The sequence below is a fragment of the Cyprinodon variegatus genome, unplaced genomic scaffold, assembly GCF_000732505.1.
Source record: "Cyprinodon variegatus isolate N-32 unplaced genomic scaffold, C_variegatus-1.0 Scaffold309, whole genome shotgun sequence".
Taxonomy (NCBI): Eukaryota; Metazoa; Chordata; class Actinopteri; order Cyprinodontiformes; family Cyprinodontidae; genus Cyprinodon; species Cyprinodon variegatus.
The window spans coordinates 859,032-871,107 of NW_015150762.1; the positions used below are offsets into that span (position 1 = coordinate 859,032).

Consider the following 12,076-nt stretch of genomic DNA (forward strand, 5'->3'; position numbering starts at 1 on the left):
GCCAATTTTTTTAAATGTAAGGAGTAGAAAGTACAGATATTTGTGTAAAAATACAAACTGTTACAAACTGGTTGATTTGTATAATGTTCTTGAAAGCTCTGAAAGTCACTTTAAAATGAAATGTATTATTATTGTTATTATTACCTATAGTGCTATATTCCACACCTTGGTGTTCTTTTGATTGTGTCGAAATGTAAAATGTGCTCTTTACCAACCCTGATTCCAAATGTTGGCAGACGTTCTCTAAACTGTGGTTGCAATGTGAACAAGTTCTACACATTTAAAGACACCCCTCATGTGCAAAAAGCCTCACTTTAGCTTTTGGATTTTTGATTTTACTTCCACTACCATCCTGCTCACAACGCAGGGCAGCAAATATGTTTAGTAGGTCAACATAGTGATATGCATAAGCTGTGTGTATTGTTCTACTCCTAATAAAAATGCTCATACTCTTCCTAGGATGAGCCCGCCTCCGTTGACAAACCCATCCCGAGGGATCCTGCCCCTGTTGCGCCATCAGGGTTCGCCATAGCCAGTGCGGCTTTTGCCCAAGACCAACTTTACACCAACGGAGGCCTCAACTACAACCTGCGGGGATATGGGACAGTTGGCAGCACCCAGCAGAGCTCTAATGCTGCACAAACCAATGGTGAGTTTGGGTCAGTGAAAACAAAAAATGGCCCAAGAAGTGGGGCAGCAGGTGGAGTAAGTTATTAAATTAATGAATTGACAGGCTTGTTCTCCTAAATTGTAATGATATATTAGAACTTTTTACTACCTTAAAGTCATTTTTATCAGCTTCCCTCTGCCTGTCCTGTCAAGAATTTTAAACTTTTCCTGATGAAGGAACAATATGAAAGTGACGGCTGCTGCTCTCTGAAACCAGGGAGGCTCAGAGGTGACTGTTCTGACTGAATGATCACTTCCACTCTCGACTCCTAAAGAAAACTTCCTCGCTTTTGAGCCACTGTCAGTCTAAAATCATTAAGTATGTTTGCCAATCAGCATCGAGCATCCAGAGGTCCTGCTCCAGAGACTCGCTGCCCTAATCCCAAACCGTCCCCTAGCATCAACCCTTAACTTCTAACGAAATCACACTCATAGCAGGGAAAGCAGTCGTTGCTATGGCAACACAGTGACGCCACATATCCATGGCTGTAGCTCTGTGGCGCAGGTTGATATGCAATCAAACATTCGCCCCTGTCTTAAGTTAATTTAAATATTTAAACTTCTCTTTTGGAATGTTTCTATGTTTATATATATATTTCTGAATGTTTTTTGTTTTTCCTACCTTGTGATTTTCGGTCAGTGTGACAAAGACGCACAAAACCAGCCGAACTTAGATATGCGCACGTGTTTCCTCTACCATTAGGTCACCATTTCACTCACTGCAAAATTCCAGCAAGTTTGCACTGATGCAGATTTGGTATTTAAAGCTGAACGATCCACTTGCCCACTACCCACTACGGGCTATAGGATGACCCTTAATATGTCGGACCCTCAACAGGAACGCGCAAACAGAGGGTCAATGCTTAGTGTTAGTATTTAGGGGCTGGTTTGGGATTGTGTTGCTAAGAGGTTTAGCCTCACAGGAAGCGATGTATTTTGCATGTTATCCTATCAGGGCTCTACTTTCTGGCTGCTTACTTCAATAGACCGAGGTAGAGTCCTGCACGGGTCGAGTCCCGCACCCGCCCGAACCCGTTAGGATGACTACCGAACCCGACCCGTCACCCGCGGATGTCTTCAATTCAAATCCGAACCCGACCCGACCCGTTGATATTTAACCCGCAACCCGACCCGTTAACACATCAAGTAATAGGCTATAGCACGCTGCGCTGCAGAGCAGCGCCATTAACACTGCAGCAGACGTGTATGCACTGACTGTGGCCTTTTTGGAGGGGAGCCCACACTGCCGGCAGGGCTTTAAGCTACAACTCCAGTGCCTGATTAATATAACATTTCTGATGTCCATAACAACACACACGCATAAAAAAAAATCACCAACTACCCGCCCGCACTAAAAAACTATCCGCCCGACCCGTTTATTTTTATTTATGTATTTTTCACCCGCAAAAGAGCATTTTAGCGGGTGACCCGTCGGGGACCCGCGGGTACCCGACCCGTTGCAGGACTCTAGACCGAGGCTCAAACCTCAACAGGAATTTCTCATGGAGGCTGACAGGCAGCTTCCTGCTGCTGCAAAGGGGAGATGGTGTCTGAGAGCTGAATAAACAGCTAATGAACATACTAATGAAATCAGGCACATTTTAGCGCATATTTAATGCAGTTTAATGACATTTATAAAGTTCAGCAAATCATATTTTACCAATAATTTTACGAAATTTACAGGGGAGGTTTAGCCTCCCTAGTATTCCATGAGAAATCGCCACTGCAATATGAATGACAGAAAGAAGAAGCTGCATCAACCTGAATAATTTAATGTAAAGTGAGAGGAGAAAATGCAGTTAGGGGATCGATGGTACGAGTCCTTAACATCAGACCTGTATTGGGACCCGCAAACAAGAACTGAAGTCACTAACAAACATTGGATTTTTCTATTGTTTGAAAACCCCCCCAACATTATGAAGGAGCAGCCTAAAAAAACATTTTTTATACAAACTTTTAAAGTAAATCCTTAATAACGTACAATATTTCCTTAAGAATTTGATGGCACATGAACAATTTTCTTTATTTATTGGGTCAGACTTTATTGTCACTGTCTCAACATTTCCATCTAACAAAAAAACTAAATTAGAAAATTAATTTTTCAATGTTTACTTTTATATTAAGCAATCAATACCCTACATGCTAACATACAATTGTTATGATGAGGGTAAAGAAATCTTTACATCCTCAACTTAATCATGTTTGTATATTGATCTATATTTATATCAGTTAGCTTCTTTTGATCTTTAAGCTAAATTACAACATGGATATTATTTAAATAACACATTTTATTATTTTAGGCTTCAAGTCTTACAGAATTTATTTTCTGCTGCTACTCACACATCAAACATATCTCCAGTCTCAATGTTTAATCGGTTTTAAATGGTTCAACATAAGAATTTTACATAAAGCTATTAAAAAAAACATGGAACGGGTCAAGAAGCATGCACATAAATGTCAGAACCTAATATTCCCCAGAAGAACGCTCCATTGTGACAAAGTTTTTAATTTATTTTGTCAATGATAAGATGTATGGAGAATAAATCATTATACAGCAGTTTACACATGTATAGGCACCAAGAAGCCTATTTTTAACGATACAAAAAAACAGGAAAATCTCCAACTGAATAAATTACCTCAGCTCTGTAAGGGTCAGCTTTGTAGATATTTTATTTAAATGAACTTTATGTTTGTTCAGCCTTGTTTTTTACAGTTTACTAAAGTTTTTAATTGTTGTTCGGACTTTAGATATTAGGTGGTTTGGCTGAATAGCTGCTGTCTTGCTTACATTTCATCTCCTATCATGATTATCTTAGATCTTCCTGCTTTATTGACCTGTTTTGTAATTATTCCAAGTTTTAATAATAGTGAAACTAAATGTTTCCAGAGAAATTTATTTCATTTTATTCTTTAACCATTTATCTGAAAGGTTCATCTGTCCATTCGTCCATTTTTTTTATTTTATTCCTCTGTTTTTATACCTTAGAAATTGGGCTGAAAATGTTCCTTTATGAAAGAGATCATTTTAAACTTTTTGAAACATTTTCTTTTAACCAGAACTCTTGCTTAGGTATTGCTGAATCTAATGTTCGATAACCTTTTTTGTTATTTCCACAGGTCCCACAGACCTGAGCATGAAGTCCGTCGGCCCAAACTCCTCCTCCTCCACATCCAACAGTCACGGTCAGGGAGGAGGTGGCGGCGGGACCTCCGCCCAGCTCAGCCCTCCGGAGGTGACGGCGGTGAGGCAGCTCATCGCCGGGTACCGGGAGTCTGCGGCCTTCCTGCTCCGCTCTGCAGATGAGCTGGAAAACCTGATTCTGCAGCAGAACTGAGTCCAAGCCAAACCGTGCCAACGCCCTTTCCTCCCCTCAGCCTGTCCTTCTCTGTCGCTCCGTGTTTCACACATTCTGTCAGACTTTCACACACAAAGAGACAAACCCACACGAGTGATACTGCTGTGCATAGTGGGTCATATAGGTATAGTACCTTCACTTGTTCCCACAAGGTTATGTTATGTCGGACAGGCCAAAACATATCACGGGCTGAAACATGATTTATGCATTTGGTTGACCTTAGTGCCCTGCTTTGTGTAGCCATTCATCTCATCAACTTCATCACACCAGTGGAACCTCCATTTGTCTCAGGAAGCGATGATCGGTCACAAAAACCCCCACAAACAAATGATGTGGATTGAAACACAGAGTACGGTGTTGGATTAGTTTAATCCCAACAGCAAGAAATTAGTGAATCAGCACCCTTTCCTCTTTTCTGGTTTCAAACCGCTGTAAAGTATGTGTGCGGTGACGTGGTTTAATTGGGTTGTCTGCATTGAGTCTTTTCTAAGTGTAAGAAGGAATTGCTGCTAAAAGAAGTGGCACCCTGTTAACCTCAACAGCTGCTGATGTATATGTATGCCAAAAAATGTAAGAACGAAAGAAGAAAAAAAAAACAAACACAGTGACAAAAAAGAGATTTGTAAGAATGTCTTTAGCTAGGTGGACTTTATTTTTTAGTTCATTTTTGCGTAAAGGTCTTTGGCAGGCTGTTTAATTGAATTAATTCAAAGGAGGAGAGGGTTTAGGAAATGCAGGTATGAAAAATTGAAGTCAGATATAAATGTTAATGATGTAGAATAGAATTGAAATGGTAATTTATTTCCGTAACTGAATTCGAAGTGAAACTCATGTGCTATATTTCAAGTGTTTATTTCTGTTACCCAACGCCTCTTAAAGCTGTGATCTTGTCTATTTCTCATGCACCTTACCTTCGCCTGTCACACGTTTTCCCTCCACTCAACTTTCCTTTTAATATGCTTGGTTGCAGTACTGCATAAGATGTAACAATCCATTTTCATAGAAACACAACTCTGGGTTTCTTTAGCTGTAACAATACAACAGACCAGAGGAAACAGGGTTTAATAGAACAAGTTATTATAAAGGCAAAAACATCACTAACAATAATGCTGCTTTCTAAGGAGCCCCTCTGATGACATGGTCAAAAAAAATGTTTAATTGTGGCCACGAAGTAGTATTTCGCGGCCACACAATAAGTATAACGTGCGCACGAAATACTACTTTGTGGCCACGCAATAAGTTTAACGTGCGCACTAAATACTTAACCCTAACCCTATATCAATAAATCCGCCCCTGTTTTCAGGCTTATGTTAACTGTAATGACTTATCTTAGACAGGCTGCTATGTAAACGGGCCTTTAGTCCTTCGTTTAGCTATGCTGCGGTTGTTTACACTACGCCTTTTCCACCTAAAATGGCGTCTTAGCAACAAATGTCACGTGACTGGCGGAGACCGACTGGGTAAGCAAATCGAGCGTGCCTTAGACCTTTAGAGAAGGCGCGCTCGATTTGCTTACCCAGATGTCCAGGAATGATATTAATATTATTAATTATTAAGTATTTCGTTCGCACGTTAAACTTATTGCGTGGCCAGGAAATACTACTTCGTGCGCACAAAATAAATACTACTTCGTGGCCACAATTAAAAATTTTTTTTGACCATGTCATCAGAGGGGCTCCGTAGCTTTCAGTTTCTCAGCATAATATTATCCACAACCTCCACAAGGAGGGCCAGCCAAAAAATATATCACTGCTACAGAAGCTGGCTGATCAGAGGCATGTATCAATGTATCTCAATGGAAAGTTTGGCGGAAGGAAAAAGTATGAGAGTAATATTAAGAATAGAATATTGGATAGCTGTAAACCACAATCCTCCGCCTCCAAAGAGGTAAATGCTTGAAATATATTTCTTTGTGAAATAAATTAGTTGAGTTTCACTTCTTTTACATTCAGCTATCAGAATAAATAATCTTTGCATTGATTCTATTTTTCACTGAGACGCACCTGCACTTGTCAGGGAGGAAAAAAAAAAATATAATATAATACTTAGACTGTTGGTTAAGAACCAGTGCAAAAGGTGCAATATTGAATTAATCAGTTGATGTTATTAAAACGAAGGAGTTTTAGGAGGATTTTACTTCACCTCAGCCCCCTCCCGCTCTAACAGTCAAGTTTGTAAAAAGAAGAAATATCTAAAGCAGCATTGTAGCCAATTTCAATGTTGTCATTCGTTGTCAATGCTAACCTCATGACTGAGCCACTATCAGTCATTATTGCTGTGACAGAAAGGACCTGGCAGACAAGACTTGATGTTGCACGTCTTGTTTTAATTTAGCGTGTTTTGTTTTATAAAAGAAGCGATTGCTTCAGATTTTGTTTCTGTTTTAAAAAAAAAAAAAAACGGCACACAGAGAGAAGCTCAGACACATCTGTAACTGACAGATGAGCGAATGCAGAGCACACAGTCAGCACACACGCCCCTCTCCTCCCCGCCTGTCCATCTGTCCTGACAACCATTAGCTGTGTCAGACTCTGAATTACGTCCCTGCGTTCTTCGACGTGTCCTGACACATGCTATTTGAGAAGAAGCAAGAGACAATCTCTTAAAAAAAAAAAAGATGTGATGGCAACAGTTTACTCCCCCGGCTTTCTGCCACGGTGTGTGTTTGTACGGTGTGCACGTTTATGTGTCAGAGCAGGTCTGGAGCACAGTTAAACATCTCCTACTGGTGAGTCACTTGGCACAAAAACAGTTTGTTTGTGTGTGTATGTGGGTGTGCGTGTGTTTTTTTCAGCTGTCTTAATGTTTGCCGTGTTTGTGGAGTGGAAGTGGAGTGACCCAGTTTGTACGACATCAATCTGTGAAGATTTAATTCAGTGGGCTCAAACATTCCTAAAGACAATGACTCTTCGAGCGGCCAGAAAGCGGCTTGCACCTTATCGCTTTGTCCGAAGTTAAAAGAGATATATTTCTGCATCTTTCGAACTTTTCACACACCTTTTTTTTTCATTTGTCTACTGTCCCAAGTTAAGCATGCATGACTTACTGGTTCATTTGTTTTCCTTCTCATGCCCGGGCCAATTAACATTTCCATTTACTTTCTATCATCTATTGCAAGTTTGGAAGCACTTTATAGCTCAGGATTATGGAAATATAAGGTGGTGATTTCAGTGTTTATACCTCCTTTAAGATCACAGCTTCAGTTCACATGCACGTCTGAAAATATAGCAAACAAGTCCTTCTTTGTGTGCGTCCTGTCTGAGGGGTGTTTCAAAACGGAGGCTCAAAATTAAACTACATGCAAAATGTCTGGAACACCAGGCAGCTGATTTAAAAATGCATTAAATGTTTAGTTAAACCAATGCGTTAACTAAATGGGAGGATATAAATATAATTTATAACCAATACTGTTCGAGCTCATGTCATCTTCTTCCTGAAGTTTTAGAGCTTTTCTTACACGTATAAGACCTGCAGGTTTACATTTGCCATCCTCAGCATAGGCAGTTACTGAAGAATGTCACTATTTAGCACATGATTTAGCAATTGCTGCTGCTGCAACAGTCACTCTCAGAGGAGCATGATATATTTGCGAAGCAAGTGGATTCTGCTATGATGGGAAAAAAGCTGCTTTAGGGTTTACACATCTGCACAATAAAAATAATTAAATTCCTCACAGGTTCTAAGATCATTTAAATCTAACTTTATCTATACAAAATACATAACCAGTTCCATATTGTCTGTGCCATTGTTTACTAACAAAGACTGACACAGAGCTAAGTACACCATGTAACTTAACAGCTTGCATAAACATCCAACATATTCTCATTATGAGTGCGTATGAAATCTTACGAAAAGTTATGCACACTATTTCGTACATGTTTGGACGTTTTTCCTCAAAAAACCACATCAGTGCGCATGTGCTGGCAGACAGAAAAAAAAAAAGATCCGCGGACGGACGTAAAAATGGGAAAAACAGTGCAATCAGCACTTATTCATGTCTCTAACTACATGCGCATGCGACGAAAAAAACGTCCAAAACGTACGAAATTACGGTGCATAACTTTTCGTACGATTTCACATGCACTCATAATGAGAATAGGTTGAAACATCTGAAGGAACCTTCCCATCGTTACTTTAATGACCCAGTTTGGCTGAAGCTTCAGCTGGCTTCATGGTACTTTGCAGAGAAGGTCATCATCTACCTGTTCACAGCAAGTTTTCCAGGAGCTGGGGCTGCTTAAACAAGACCCCACCATCATCCCTCTACCACCATGCTTTTCAGTTGTTGCGATTATACTATATTTGGTGGTCAGCAAACACATTGCTGCACCTTATGGCCAAACATCTCTATCTTGGTCTCATTTGTCTGAATTAATTTTCTTTCATGGTTCATTCAGATGCAGCTTTGCAAAAATCATATTTTTAAAAAAAGAAAAGGCACTCTCTTGACAAATCTTCCAAATAATCTGTGTTATCAGTTTTTTTTTCTAGTTGCCATGTCCTCAACTTGTTTAGAATCAGAAATTGAGCTGTTTTTTCTAGGTTTCTCTGAGCTAAATGTGAAGGTCCCCTCCTTAGGTCTGTCTGAAAATGTTTACTAGCAACGTCTTCATATCCTGTCCCTGAAACATTGGCACAAACAATAGCTTTCTCCATTACGGATGTTATTCTGCTATCCTGTAGTCAATACCGCACCATAACCGCACACAAACACTAGAGAGTGTTGGCCTAGTGGGTTAGAGCAGTGTGCTTGTGCTCTGAGAAGGTTGCAAGTAACCAGTTTGATCCCCACAGCCTCCACTCTGGGTTCCTGAGCAAAACCCTTAACCCCTGATTGCTCCCTGGGTGCTGCACAAAATTTCAAAATGCAGAAAATCAATTACCCTATGTGGGATTTACATTAGATTATATAATGCACACCTGCATGGTACAAAACCTATATACTGTAGAGGTAGTAGCAATGATTATGATCAATTAATGAAGTGTGTTTGGATAGAAACACTTGGCTGATAATGTTAAATGTTTATCCGATTTTATAATCTGGTCGTTAAATTCTCCTGCAGTAGAACTGAAAGGTTCCTTCCTCCAGGTGAAGATAATTTGCCTCTTGTATTTTTGCGACACCCCTCAGGACTCACACCGACGTCAACACAGACGATTGCTCACACGTCTTCCACGTCTCCCTTTGTGTTTGTTGCCGTAGCAGATCCTCTTTGCGACACCAGGCTGAGGCCCTTCTTTGAAACCAAACATCCGCCTGCAGATCGGTTCTCTGTCCCCGCTGAGCAAACATGTTTAGCTGTGCTGAAGTTACTGTGATCAAGAATGAAAAAAAAAAAACTTGTCATGTTGTTGTTTTGTTATTTTTCCAACGACGCCCAATGACTTTGCTCTTTGTATTGACTTGACAATGTAATCTATTGGTGTTGACTAAAATGCCCTGGTAGCTTGTGGATTGCTAAAGTGGTCAGATAAATGTACTGTATAGCTGTACAAAGAGTGATAAAAGATGTTTTGAACCTTTCTTTTTTCTGTGGGTACAGCACTGTTAAAAAAAATCAAAGTGGTTTTAGCCCTTGCCTGTTTTAACTTATCATTTTGTGATGGTCTGTATAACTTCTATTGTTATTTATATTATTTGGGTTGTTGCCTCTCCTGCACTGATAAGAGACTGTAGCTCTGTGCAGGGGTTTGTACTGTAAACCTGTGTGAAGCTTTGTATTTTCCCTCTCTGGTTTTGGACTCAGTGAAAGTGTGATGTTTACATGTACAGTTTTTCAGAATATTTTGCGTTTTCTGTTCGTTTTCATTTTTGCATCCTATTTTTTTCCCCCCCTCCTCTCATCTCTCTCCCCTCCCTGATCTGTGTTCATTCCGTTAGAGATTTTTGCTTTCTGTTGTTTCACTGCAGCGGTTGCAGACGTGACCTCTTTGACTTGGTCACAGGGTCAGAGTGTGCCATGACGACCGGATGCGGTCGCCTTGGTGTTGTGGTGGCTTCCAGCATTTAAAATGGGAATATTTAAGGAAAAAAAAAAACAAGGGGGAGCTTCACAACTTCTCAAAGTGGACCAGCAAAGATTTATTAAGGATTAAGATGACTTAAATGGTTTTAAACCCTGTTGTGGCCTAAACAGACTGAGCAGAGAATGAAATGCTCATAATGACTTAGTATCCTGGTGTGTTGTCAGGAAAAACTCCTCGTCCTTAATCCGACTGGTGCCCTGAAAGGTACACTTTGACCTGTTGTAGTATCTCCTGGTAACATAAAAGCCATTCCCCTCTTCTGGCCTTTAAAGGGGAACCCATAAACCTCAGGAAATACTGATTCTCTGACTTTAGTTTTATCCACTACTTTCTTCTGAAGTGAGATTCAAGTCTCTTAGCTTAAAAAAAAAAGAAAAAAAATTACATTTATATGAGATGTCTATTGTTTTGTACATTTATCATTGTGATTTAAAGGTGGAGCTTTTTTCCAGTACCTGTGACTTAATATTTTGTTTTCTTTTCGAGTGTTTATTGGTATTGATATTTATTAATATATGTGAAACTACAAAAAAAAAGACAAAAGAAAAGGTTGAACCTTTTTTTCATTGGTATGTTTCATGCAAAACTGTCCAGGTGAGATTTTCTCTGCCTCTTACATATCACTAACGAGGGACCTGTGTTCGTTTGGAAATAGCGCTTTTTTCAGTGTTGCATCAACGCTATGAAAAACTAAAAACAAACAAAAAAAAGGATAAAAACAAAAACATAAAAAAAAATACAGGAAGAAAAACAGTGGTTTACCAACTGCGGAGCTGCAAAGCTCTCGTCTTCTCCTGAGATGTCAGTAATTGAATAAAACAGTGCGATGAGCTATCAAACTGAGATTATGTGTCCTGGTTTTCCTTTTTTATTGTGTGGAAATATGACTGCCTCTCTGAAGGAAATACTCTGCTTCCTCAGCAATCATCTACTGTGCAATGCATTCTGTGCTTCATTCACAAGAGGGCAGCAGAGTCACAATTTACAAAATCAAGCAATATCTTTGAGACTTAAATGAACTCATTATTGTCAGGTAACACTTTATATACAGAAAAGTAAAGGGTAAGCCTTTATTTTCTGAAATATTTTTCTTTTTATATCCTTTGAAACTTTTTGCATTTTTGTCATGCTAAAAGTACTTCATTTCTTGTAGAGGAGTTTTATCTTAGATACCTATGAAATAAAATCCAGTGCAACCACCTGCGTCGAAAAGTCAATTATCTAGTCATTATAATCCCACTTTTTCAATTTAATCTCAGTATTAATCCAGTATTGATCCAGTGGTTTTGTCAAGATTTGTTAGAGAAATCCAGCTAACAAACAGCCAAAGGCGACAAGAGTACCCATTTCTTTTTCTACAGTTAAAATAGCACTAATTTAATACTTTTCTACTTAAGTAAAAGTTCAGAGTAGTCTTCCAAGAAATTGCTTAAGTAAGAGTAAGAAAGTAGTTGTTAAAATAGCTACTCAAGTACAAAGAAACTGTTGGATGTTTAAAATGTCATCAGACAGAGAGTTATGTGAATTTAAAGTATAAATTAGAAGAAGAAATGCTGATAAAATGATTTCAAAATAACAAATTCAGACAGAAAGAAAGCTTTCTGTGTCAAAATTCTCAGCATAAAATTAAAAATACCAAGCTCTGTGGTAGATAGAGCAAAACTTTGTGATGAAAAGAAAAAAAAATAAACATTGAGCTACAAAGTCTACTGTTTACTGTATTTCTACCTGACCTTGAATAGCTCAGGTTACTCCTGGTGGGTAGAGTTACTAGACATTTTACTTAAGAAACAGTAGTGATTATTTCACAAGAATATCACTTAAGTAAAACAAAAAAGTACAGTGAACTAAACTCCTACTTAAAGTGTTTTTTGGTTTTGTTTTTTTTAAGTACGCAAGTAAATGTAGCTGTAAATGTCTCCATGATGCTCTGCAAAGAACAAAGCAAATAAGTCGTGGAGAACGGTGTTAAGACGTTTAAGCAGAGGCGTGCACAGACATTTTGGGGGGCAGGTGCTCAGGAG

The 12,076-nt window shown here is 39.1% G+C and overlaps 1 protein-coding gene across 1 annotated transcript in view; it reads left to right on the plus strand.

The window, feature by feature from the left end:
• Nucleotides 1-4,928, plus strand: part of LOC107090737 (nucleolar protein 4-like) — a 37,280-nt gene extending 32,352 nt beyond the window's left edge. Inside the window, exons 10-11 of the mRNA XM_015384296.1 lie at nt 460-649; nt 3,787-4,928. Coding sequence (XP_015239782.1) covers nt 460-649; nt 3,787-4,004 — 408 coding nt within the window. The 3' untranslated portion in view covers nt 4,005-4,928. The remainder of the gene's footprint in view (nt 1-459; nt 650-3,786) is intronic.
• The last annotated feature ends 7,148 nt before the right edge of the window (nt 4,929-12,076 follow it).